Raw genomic sequence first — 12,810 nt, 5'->3', positions numbered from 1 at the left:
CATTCATCCTTATCGGAATGTTAGCTTCAATCATCCGGCTTTTAAGAGCTGGGATGTCCGCTTACCAGTACTAAAATGAAAGAATCTTGCAGTGTTTTCCACAACAGGCCGGATGCATTAACATGCAATCAAGCCCTTTTTCTACAATTGCTGGGCTGCTCTGCCATGGGGCACATTCAATCTGCATGCAATGCACTCTGTTTTAAAATAAAAATACAATGTATAACACACATGCACTCAAACATTTTATAGATCACTGAAATAACCTCACAATTACATCGGCTGCTAGCATGCCCACCACGAGTCAATATTAAAACATGTGATGACCCAGCCAGATCTGAGCCCTGCGTTTACCAGCCATCCCACGGAAATATTTGGCTGCCTGTCTTTTTATAAGATTCTGTGTGATTTAGACAATCTCGCAAGGCGCACATGGAGAGCGTACTCCGTGCCTATCTGCAAGGGCTGCTAATTTGCACATTCCTTTCTGGCTTGATCACCGCGTTCTCTCTTGTGGGCTCTTAGTGAGGGGTCTGATTTATTTCTCTTGTCAACCCCCCTTTTCACATATTCGTTCTCAACTGTGTTTTTCCAAACTGCTGCTCTTCTATTAAAACAGCAAAAAGAACACTATGTTTAATCCCCACTTGTAACTTCATGCAGACATTTTAACAAAATCAAAGCTCTGTTTTTGCTTTAAGAATTTTTCAACCATTTCTTATATTTGTACACATTCCAGGCTTTCAGTTCCTGGTTCTTAGCCGGACCTCTCTTACACCTCACAGTTAAAACATTGCCACATGTTGCATTCCTTTCGCGCAGTGCGCTTAATGCACGAGAGCAGTACTTCCATAAATCAAATATAACTCAGCCATTTCAATGCGAAAATGTATCATCCTTAGCACGATCTATCAGCTATCTTGCCTGCTACAAGGAAATACAACTTTAAATCCATAGCTGCTGGTTTGAAACACAATGTGTTCGCTTAAAGTACCAGCATTTTTACACTTCTGACAGTTTCTCTAACTCAGTTTGGGCTGCAATCACCACGAATTTGTGTGCTTTTAAACTACAATATCTGACCACTTCTGTTGATGCAATTTTTGCAATTTCAAAACCTTGGCTTGACGCCAATTTATTTATTCAGCTTAAAATATCATTCTTTACACTAGTTCCAATGTTTTAACTGCGCACGCACGAAGCGAGCCTCATGAACAGCCACAACATACAACTTTTAGACACATAGCGTGACATGTAACAGAGTTAGACACAGACCCCAACCACCTGCATGCATGTCCCTCATTAATATTTTACTCTTGTTATTAATTTCTAAATGCAGTTAACGTATTTGTTTTGTTCCCCCTCTCTATTGGCTCTGGCAGCTTTTCACTCACCTTCTGTTCTCCCGACCCTCTCTTGATCACTGCCTTCTTCAGGTTATCGTCTGGTCCGCTGGTCCCTTCAGGCCCCGTCTGCAGTCATTGTCTATGGGGAGTTTTACAGTCCACTCAGCCCGAAATGGCGAAGGACTTGTGATATTGCCAAAGACCTAGAGTTACTTTGTCTACGGCCATTAGGTGACATTTTTTTTTAATCAATAATTGATGATCAGAAACCGTCCTCTTGCTACCAAATGTAAACGAGGACCTAATGACCTCTGACGGGCCATGTGATCAGGGCTGGCCCTCGAATACCTTAAGACAAAGAAGCTGCACCTCAATGAGGTTGGGTGCAGGGTTCACATACTCCAACACAATTCAATAAGGACCACTCAAATGGATCAGCACAGAGACTGTTAAGTTCATAAAGATGTATTCCATTTCCCTGCTGGCACAGCACTGTCTGCTATGGACATGTTCCCTGCCTCGAAAGAAAACCACTCTCAGCATTACACGGACACATTTATAGCAAAATGGAGGGAGCAAAATGCCCCCACCTCTCCCTGCACAGTCTTAGCCTACTACTTCATTACATTAGCTCATTGTCCAATTAATTTTAATTGGACTAAACCCTTCAAAAATGAAATACACTCTCACATGCATTCCTAACTCTGCTTCGATGTTCGGTTCAACTTATAATTAGGCAGCTGGATTCTTTCAGATAAGGCTTCAGACACATCCTCATTAAAAGTCTAAGTTTTTGTCCATTAGTCAAGTTTCTGAAGGCATGATTGTCCCTGAACGCCTCAACTTTTAAAATGATCTCATCATTGCATACTTTGAGCTCTTCAGTCTTCGTGTTCAAGCCACATTTTGGTTACATGCATTTTCATTTGAAGGCATTTTTAGCATGAATGATTTCCTGTCCGTGTATAGACTATCTCCTTGTCCATTCTGTGCTTTGCCACCTTACTACAACATGGTAATGCCATTTTCGACTTTATAAACACAATGCCTTAGAATACTAGTATGTTGTAACATTATAAAACCCATTTTCGCATAATTCAACACCACATAAGTCCCTTTGACTTTCTCAGGTTAGGTTTAAGTGGGGGGGGGCTCCACTTCATTCAGCTGTTGATTCAATACACATTTATATAGGTTGGGACCTCCATTACAAGTGCACGAGAGTAATGAAGTAGCAAATCCTTTCCAGCAAGCCATAATCTTTGTACATTTTCGCATATAGGCCGCACGTTATGAAGCGCCCTGCTTCCTTGTATATGTAAAACGATAAACATTGAACTAAGTATGTGTTTTGTGAACTTTAATGTTTCATTTTGTGACAGCAAGTACGATGAGTTAAAAGGGTAATACGGTATGTTTTAACCTAGTATAATTTAAGTGTAATTCAGCAAGCCATGTGCAAAAGCCTGCATGTACAATTGTGTTTTAAATAGCCCTGTCACATAATGCAACAGATAACCAACTTACAAGAAGGCCTTAACTCTCCCATGCCATCAGGGTGTCAAAAGAGGTCAGCAAACAATTTAATGGTATTTGGACACTTGATCGTTGAACCCACAATGAAAATGTAGATCCATGATGATATGTGCCTTTTTGTGACCCAGCCCTTTTCAGTCATATATTCAGCATCTCCTTTGTTGTTACCAGATGGACACCCTAAACCCTACTATGACCCCAAGGACTCTACCCCTTAGTCAGTATATCTTCAATTGTCTAAACAAATCCTACACAGTATTTCACTAATGAAGCCAGATCTATGAACAGTAATAAATAATGTACACTTGAACCATGTTTTGCAAGTATTAAGATAATGGCCTCTGAGGTCACCGGACGAACAAATCATGGTAGTGAATGAATGGGAATGTGTGGCCACAAGGACAAATGTTACATGACTCCAACGATACAATCCAAATCTCAACACAGCGTGCCAGCCTGATGAGCCCAGCTGAACGATTAACCCGGGACACCACGTCATCTCACCACGTGCCTCTACACCAACCAAGTTCGCCAAGCCCTATGGCACCTATAGGTGACCACTCTTAGTGTCCAATCCCGATTGACTCTGTGCCCCTTAGGCCTCCCCTCTCCTGGATGACAAAAAAGCTGTATAAAAATGAGTTGTAACATGTTTTCTGCAGAGCGCTCTTGGCGTGAGCAGAGTAGATTCTGCTTGCCCTATTTTAGATAAGACTTTCTTTACCACTAGCACTTGGTCTTGGTCTCATTCCCTCTTGAGAGGTGTCCTTTTGGACTCCATTGGGAGGTTTAATTGTATTTTGGGGGTCTCTCACTTTCACTCCCCTCTCTGGGGCTCCAGAAGGGCCTTCATGTCACGGTTCTTGTCTGCCTGCCTCTGGCATTTTGAAAAGTATGTGGTGGTGGAGATGCGCAGTGATGCTCCTCGCTGTCTCTCCATGCCCACAAAGTACGGCACATGCACAACCACCTGACCTAAAATCTCTAATGTGATTGCTTGGAAACAATGCCCAAAAGCATTGAAAGTTCCTCTTGCCTTCACTGGAAAGAAGTTAAATGATGGGATCAGCTCAGAGCCACATCTTGTTATAATTTTGATTGCAAGCAACCTACCCTAATCTTGCCTTTTAAAAATCTGCAATTGTAGCAATAATTAGTTAGCATCACGTGAAGAGCTCCTTGAGATTGTTTTCTGTTGTACACTTTGCTAAACATTGCCTTAACGACTTTTTACCCACCCACTGCACCAGTGGCCACTAAAGATATTTTTAAAATATGAAGGGAAAATGCATGTAAAATTTAGAACCTCACTGGGAGGGATTAAACGTGCGTGCCTTTCAAAATTCCAGGGCAATGCACGTAACCCTCTCCTAGAAATTCACATTTTGAGCTAGTACAATTGTAAACTAAAGGCATATTTCTTCTGCTTGTCGTAATGTATTTTCTTTCATTGTGGCTTGTGAGTATGTGTTATCTAGACAGGATCTACCAGAATAATGCAGACACAATGATCAGTAACAGAGGTCTGTAAATATGAATGCCTTCAAGTTAAGAACTGAAGTGTTTTGTCTTTTTTTTCTTCTTTTGTGTAGTTAACTCAGATCCTGAGAACTGGGCAAAGCACGTGGGAAAGTAAAAATATCCTGGCGGTCTCCTTTGCTCCTTTGATTCAACCAAATAAGAATGACAACAACAAATCTGACTCTGTTAGATTGCGTAAGTTTTTAATGTATAAAATTGTCATCCCCATGTCCTCCTATTATTATTTGAAATTCTAATGCCAAATATTTTTTGCGCCCAATTCTATAAATTAACTTTTATATATTACAAAAGCAAAGTCTACATTTTCTTTTTACTTCAAATTAATCTTTTGTACACCAGAAATTCATACAGCATTTAATGTTATGAACAATAGTCGAAATGTGAGCTTAACATTTGATGGCGACCTAGCACAACTATATTTCTAATTAACATAGCTGGTCCTACAGCAAAGCAAAACTAAGTGGCCCCTACTGTGTTGCCACTTGAAGGGAACAAGCGTGCATCAGAATGGCCCTATCAGCAGCAAATAATCTGTCCCATTGTAAGGATGCTACCAGAAGGTTTCTTAGTCTGAGATGGCACACAGCCTTCCGCCGTCCATGCTTTTCAGCATTATGTGTTTTTAATGGACCAGATGTTAGGGTTTCTCTGAATCAGCCCTAGATTCTACTCATTTGTCTCTCTTCTGAATTGCTTGCAGTTGTAATTGTTTAGAATCTGAAGGTATTTGTACTGTTTGGTAAGGAAACCACATCTAGTTAGAGATATAGATATTTTTTTATGCTTTAAAATAAGTCTATGGCAACCACTATTCCACCATGTTGATCAGACTCCTCATTCCATGCTGCCACATTACCCTAATAATCAGATGGTGAGTAGTATAATGGCTTAAGGTTACATATCTCCCAAATGTTGGCCACGTCTGGGCTGGATTAACCTAAGAAACTTGTCAGGACAGTATAGAAAAGATTTTAGGTAGTCTGCATTTCTGCATTATGAAGATAGTAAAAAGGAGCTTTGCATTATCTAGAGGACCATTTTGATGGGACATTTGAGTCGTTGCAGGAGTATGTTAATGTTAATAAAAAGTTATTTGACTTGTTCGATGCTTTACAAAATATTTACAATAGCTTTTATTTTATGTAACATATTTTAATGTATTTTGTATTAAAATAAACAAGTTACAGATACATTTTGTTGTAAAAGGTATCTGACAATGTCCATGTATTGATTTGTGGGTGATGCTAAAGTTTCTTGTGATGTAAGCAGTACCTGATTGGATGTGCGGTTATTGATGGCAGTATGGTGTGATTGGGTGTACAGTATGTGCTTTCCCCCCAAAGGCAGCCATTTTCGTTCACCAAATCATGCAGGCTAGGGCTTAGGTACAGAGTTAAAAGTGCTTATATATGTAGGCTCTGAAATCTTCTCTGCAGTCCAGCAGGAGAGGCTTGTTCTCCCCGGAAAACCGCTTCTTAAAGCGACTGACAAAGCAGAGCACAAAAGAGCTTGAGATCAAAGGGAATTGTCTCTCTATGCAGGAACCTTCTGATACTTTTCAACCTGCAATGTTGTCACTAGCACAACTTCCTCATGATGAAATGAAATGATATTTTATTTATATCGTGCTCAGAGCGCGACCAGGCAAAAAGGGTGGGGAACAAAGGAGTACAGAAAAGAAAACCGCAATCTTACTAGGACCAGTGACATTTAAGAAAGTGCAAGGAAAAGGGGGAAAGTGCTTGGAAGGGGGGAGTAGTGCATGGAAGGGGGGAGTGAAAAGGGCTGAACATAAAACATAAATAAATAAGTAAATAATAAACAAATAAGGGTGATAAACCATGATAGTGCAGCCAGCAAGTGTCAAATGAAAAATTAGTCCGATATGGTATATCTGATAAGTGCAGACGAAATGTGGGGGGGGATGTATGGGTACAGATACAGTGGCCTAGTGCAGAGGGAGGCCTGGAGGCAGTGCAGGAGAGTGGCAGGGTGAGCAGGTACCTGGGCCTGAATGACAGAGGGTGGCCAGGTGCACAATGCCAAAAAGAAAAAACAGATCAACAGCGTAGAAGGGGGGCAGAGGCAAAGAGGAAGGTCTTGAGATGCTTCCGGAACCGAAGATGGTTTTCCTCAAGTTTCAAGGTGGCCGGGAGGCTGTTCCAAAGGGAGGCACCAGCCGAAGGCAGAGATCTACCCTCAGCTTTTTTCTTTACAAAAGATGCTGGCCCTTAATCCACAGGCAAGTACAACCCACAGCGACCAAGGTCACCCGTCTTCACTCTAGGGTCGTCAAGGACACCATAACAGATAGTTCAGTCACACATGAGCTTTCACTGTCAGTTTCCCTAACAGGAACACTGTGCAGGCCTGCACCAGGCATGACAAAAGAGGAGCGTGGTGAGGATTCCTGCAAGCAGCTGTCAGAGACACCACTCCACAAATTTTGCTCTTGTGGACAACCTACAGATTTGGGCCTGGGGGGTCGAAGCCACCAAGGAAAACAGGGAGCCCAATCATTTCCGAAAAGAAGACACCCGTGGGAATCCACAGAGGTCTGATTTGTGTGAATCGCCCCACAATTTATTAGCTACAAGCCCCAGCAAAATGCGAAATTCGGTGGAAAAAACATTTCCCTCTGCCCTCCTACCGAAACACGCCGTCAACAACACATGTCCTACTTTCCCTCTTTCCCAGAGACATTTTTATGGGAGGGCAAAAGCGGCACTTGCCCAGGGCCCCCACCTTGGAGGGGGCCCCACAAGACTGCCTGATCTAAAGAAGTAAGATTCCTTTGTTCATCAGACTTAAATAGCACACATCAGGATATTTTATGGCATGGTGCTGAGGCTCTAAACCTATTGCCTGTCTGTTTTGGCAAGTACATTTTGCCTCGATCAATTCATCATGCAGTGCTTTCTGTGTTCAGTGTGGTATATATATTGGTAAATTGAGTGCCACAACGGTTCAGAAGTTAGCTCATTTTGTTAAGCACTCATTGCAGAGATGTGTTTCTATGCAAGATTAGAATAGTACATTCCTGTAAGGCTGACTGAGCCTTTCTTATGTCCGACGTTTATAAACCTGCTTCCATATATACTTTGTCTTTCAGCACAACAGATGCTGTTATCAGCAATGTACCTGCACCTGATAGTGGTTGCTATAAAAAGGAACGTGTCATCTTTATGGTGAAGGTCTAGAAATTGTTTTGTTCAGATGGGGTGTTGTAAAACATAGGCAATCACCTCCAACGATGAGCGTAAACTGTTAGTCCAAGAGATGAATAAGTATCCATATTTGGGACCAAAGCATTCATGCTCGTATTCTGGCTTTGCCAGCAGACAATGCAGTGATCCTGGTCAAATCATCTAATATCTTGTGCATTACTGTACTGTTTTCTGTGAGGTATGCCTCCTTGCATGCTAGTGGCATGGTTTCACCCATTACTTGATCTTTCTTCTTATGTAGGCCATTTGAGTGTAAGGGGTGGTAGACAGAAGTAAGCAGATCAGATGTTGCAGGACTCGGGCAAGCATATTTTAAAGTCTGCTCGTTTGACACAAAAAACACTTTGCATTTTTGTAAAAGTCAAAGGTTTTTCTGCACCTTTATAAATGACAATTTCACAAGCCAGTGTTTTGGAAATATGTTAAGCTTTAAAATACAAAAGACCAACCCAGATTAAATCTGTGAAATCACACTGATTGGTATGCTGATACTTATATACTTCTCTTGATGATGGAGAGAATGAAGCTAGAATCATTCTGTGTTACACCCCTCTATAATATCTTATTCTTTTAAAACTATCATGTTTCATAATGTGATTGGTGTACTTTCCAAGTAAGTTTTATAAAATGAGTGTTAGTTCATGGTAAGAACTGGTAATGAAAGTGTTCAAGTGTAGGAATTGCAGAATTGGCACACATCACAGATTCACCCCAATGCTGTGCATCTAATTTAATCTTGTATTCTTGTATTGCCTAGCCTGTGTAATCTTGTATTGGCTAGCCTCTCGAAATTGCCAGTCCCTAAACCTTTCAGAATTGTCAGGCCTTCAGAGAGATTTCCTTCTCAGGGTATGGTCTTCAAAATAGCATCACTCCTGGTTTCACTGGATATAGTGTTGCTTCACTATAATAGTGAGCATTGATATTTTGCACATAACAGGCACTTTATTCTTTTGACCTCTAATGGCAACACTATTTGAACACCATGTCTCAGTCTGTCTGGATACATAAACCTTCCTGGCAGCTTCTAATCTTCATCCACTATCCATGCTATGGTATGTGTAGCTTTCTCCTTCATACCCTATAAAATAAAGTGACACGCAAATCGCGCTCTTCCTAAAAACAACTCAAATAGAATTATATATGATATCCCAATCTTGCAGAAAATGAAAGTTTATTGAGGATATTGATGAGAGGTCAGCCGACACGTGTTTCGACTACAAGTCATTCTCCAGGCTGACATAAGGTTCATAAAACATATTAATACGAAAAAAAACAAAGAGTTCAAATGCATGAGGAAGAGAAACATCAGTTCGTAAAAATATTATCAATCACATACCCAAATGTTGGTGAAGTTGGTTGTGGACACAGATGCAGGTCGGAAGCAAAAAGAAGAGAGAAAACTTAATGAACAATGTTTACCATGATTAAAATCATCAATGGTAGTAACAGTACGCTCATGTCTTCAAGCATTGGGTGTGCAAGGACAGAAAAACAGGGTGACACCTCGCAGTCTAAAGGTGGAGCTGGCTAATTAGTAGAAATTGTTAAATTAAATGAATGTGCGCCAATAAAGTGTAGTATAAAATAATTAATGCAGAAAAGTAGTTGATATAAGTTTGATAGCATAAGGCGGTGATTGATACGATATGATGGGGGCTATATGATATTAAAAAGCCAAACCACAAATTAGTTGGAGGATCAGACACGTGATTGCTAAAATGAAATGAAATCTCAACTATTCTTATGATATGGTGTATCAGAGCCTGGTAATAACACCGATCAATCCAACGTAGAATTGTCTTTAAAGTAGAGCTGCTGCAAGTAAGAAAGTATAAGCATGTTTATAGAATAAAACTGAGACTGCATAATTAAATGGTCAAAAAAAATATGTAATACGGAATAATTTTAGCTCACCCATTGGCGTGTGAACACTTATATATGTTGCTCAAGATTCAAGTTAATGTCCCTCGATGGACGAATGATTCATAAATTGTGCCACCTATTGAAATGTACAGTTTGTCGTCAATAATCTCAAAACGAGAGTGTATATGTGAAGTCATAAACTAATGGAAATTAGTCTGGTTACCTGTATAAATGGGCTCAGTCCTGTTGAATACTGACGCTGTTCTCGCTAACGCGAGTGCTGTGTGTTCAGCGTTTTATCAGTGCTGTTGCTATCGGGGATTCCCCATTGGTCCAAAAAAAGAGGGTTGTCAATGCGCATGTTGAGGGCGGCAAACACTAGTCACCGACACATGCTCAATGGCTGATATGTCCCCGTACTGCGCATGCGCAATGTCGAACCGGAGCCCATTAAGTGTATCTGAATCAATTTGTGTGCAGTTAAAAAACATGCCGGAGAAATATGATGGTGTGTATAGAAAGTGTAAATCCACTGCATTATAAAATAGGAATGTGAGGTGAATGTCACACTGCCCACTGTGCAAGCACACCTACGCCTAATATATCTTAACGTGTGACTCTCACTGCATGTATGCTTAAACTGAAGCATGCATTATTATTATGGTAATAATATAGTAAACCCTAGGTATGTAAAACGCTGTGATGTCTAATTTAGCATTACGTCTTGTCTAAAAAAGATCAAATATACATTCATAGTATGTTGCACACATGCTCATGTAAAGTTAAAGTTTCATAATCAACAGTAATGTCAAAGTGCAAATAATTCTCATATTCCATGCTGAGTCAAATTATTGGAACACATACATCTCATTGTCTGAATTGAGACCTTCCTGTGTACATCGAAATAAACAAATGCATTTACCCTCTAATTGCCTGAGTTTCAGTACAATGTCACCACCTCTCTTCCGTAGTCTGGCCTTCATCAAGCCTGCAAAGCGAATATTGTCCTTATTGTCATTTTGACGTAAAGTTTGCCAATGTATGGCAAGTGGCAGTTTAGGGTCTTGACTGCCCAAGCTTGACAAATGTTCTCGTATCCTTATACGTAGTTGTCTAATTGTAGATCCAATATACATTTTGGCACAGACACATCTGATTACATAGACAACATGAGTTGTTCGACAATTAATGAAGTCTCTGATCTGTATTTCCTGTCCATTGGCATCTGTGTATTTGGTGATGTTAGTATCTGCAAATTTGCACATGGAACAGTTGCCACATTTGTGGAAGTTTCTGGTTCAGGACAACCAAGTAGCCTTCTCGCTCGGTGCATCATTGTGAAGTTGCAGAAAAGATGGACTGAATTTGTCTCTAATGGTTCCCGATCTAGTGAATATGAGTCTTGGGTTATTAGCCAAAAAAGGTGCAATGTCCTTATCTAATAAAAGGATGTCCCTATGCTTATGGAGAAGTTTATACAGAAATTTGGAGTCTCTAGAGTATTTGGTGATGATGTCAACAGTGCCTAATGTATCAGATTTAGGTTGTTCGAGTTGTAAAGTATCTGCTCTATCCATGGTGCGATATCTGCCTAGACCTTTCCTAATGCACTCCTTGGAATAGCCTCTTTGTGAGAATATGTTAGATTAGAGTTGACACTCATTGTGAAAATCTTGATCCGTGTTGCAATTTCTGCGCGCCCTATAGAATTCGCCCATTGGACGTATAGTAGATGCGCGGTGACAACTCATAGAGTAAAGGGTTGAATTAACCTCTGATGGTTTACGATAGGTTTTGGTATTAATTATACCATCTTCGATGAAAATTCTAAAATCTAAAAAGTCTCTCTGTTCTGTGCTGTACTGTCCTGGAAACTGTATTCCAAAAGTGTTATTATTGATGTAGATAATAAATTGCTCTAAGTCTGAAATAGACCCGGACCATATCATAAATACATCATCTATAAATCTCTTCATAACACAATGTTAGACGTGTAGTGAGTGTGATGAAAGATATGACTTTCTTCCACTTGGGCCATAAATAGGTTCGCCAACAATGGGGCATATTTAGCTCCCATGGCCACCCCCTTAACCTGGGTGTAGTATTGATTGTTGAATAAGAACACATTATTATTTAGTGTGAATTTCAAAAACAAAATAGTGATATGAGTCCGATGAGAGGCTGATACATTACGATAAGTATAGTCTAAAGTTGCAATCGCTAAAGGATGGTCTATACTCATGTACAAGGCAGACACATCAAAAGTTGCCAACATATAATGTGCCTGCCACTGAATTTGACCTAGCATTTGAAGCACGTGGGTTGTATCCCTAATGAATGATGGTATTTGAGTTATGAACTGTTTCATGACATTATCTAAATATGTTGAAATACCTTCAGTGGCCCACCCTATCCCACTCAAACGTTTTATGAATATTGGGCAAAAAATATGTGGCCGGCATGATTGGATCAGTGATACTGAGACATGCGTTTTCTTAATCAGTCAGATAATCCAACTGGTACCATTCATTAATCATGGTCAGCATGTTTTTGACAACTTCTTTTGTAGGATTGGTTTTCAGACATCTGTAGCAATTCGGGGTTGCTAAATGCTTATTGGCCATATCTAAATAGTGTGATGTGTTAAGCACTACTACGTTGCCCCCTTTGTCCGCTTCCATAATCGTAATAGATTGGTAGATTGGTCTGAAGCTAGTCGATTAAGTGATGTAATTTCTGCCTGTGTGAGATTGGAAAATGTGCGTCTAGTCTTGTGTGTCTTCCTATCCATGTGTTGATGTATATCACGTGTGTCGGCTTGGTAAAAAGCCTCAATGACATTCTCAGTGCCTAGGCTCGGTGTGAATCTGGATCAAAATGACAATAATGACGATATTCGCTTTGCAGGCTTGATGAAGGCCAGACTAGGAAAGAGAAGTGGTGACATTGTACTGAAACTCAGGCAATTAGAAGCTAAATGCATTTGTTTATTTCGATGTACACAGGAAGGTCTCAATTCAGACAATGAGATGTATGTGTTCCTATAATTTGACTCAGCATGGTATATGAGAATTATTTGCACTTTGACCTTACTGTTGATTATGCAAAGTTTAACTTTAATTGAGCATGTGTGCAACATACTATATATATACATTTGATAATTTTTAGACAAGACTTCATGCTAAATTGGACATCACAGCGTTTTACATACCTAGGATTTACTATATTATTACCATAACAATAGTGCATGCTTCAGTTTAAGCATACATGCAGTGAGAGTCACACTTTAAGAT

The 12,810-nt window shown here is 40.1% G+C and overlaps 1 protein-coding gene across 1 annotated transcript in view; it reads left to right on the top strand.

Annotated features, from left to right (window-relative positions):
- The window catches only part of PCMTD1 (protein-L-isoaspartate (D-aspartate) O-methyltransferase domain containing 1), an 869,695-nt gene that overhangs the window by 715,626 nt on the left and 141,259 nt on the right, over window positions 1-12,810 (top strand). Inside the window, exon 5 of the mRNA XM_069621034.1 lies at window positions 4,475-4,598. Within this exon, the coding sequence (XP_069477135.1) occupies window positions 4,475-4,598 (124 nt within the window). The remainder of the gene's footprint in view (window positions 1-4,474; window positions 4,599-12,810) is intronic.

The sequence above is a fragment of the Ambystoma mexicanum genome, chromosome 5q (assembly GCF_040938575.1).
Source record: "Ambystoma mexicanum isolate Mex_15411 chromosome 5q, UKY_AmexF1_1, whole genome shotgun sequence".
NCBI lineage: Eukaryota > Metazoa > Chordata > Amphibia > Caudata > Ambystomatidae > Ambystoma > Ambystoma mexicanum.
Note: the sequence above shows the minus strand (reverse complement) of the source record. Positions and strands in the feature narration are given on the sequence as shown.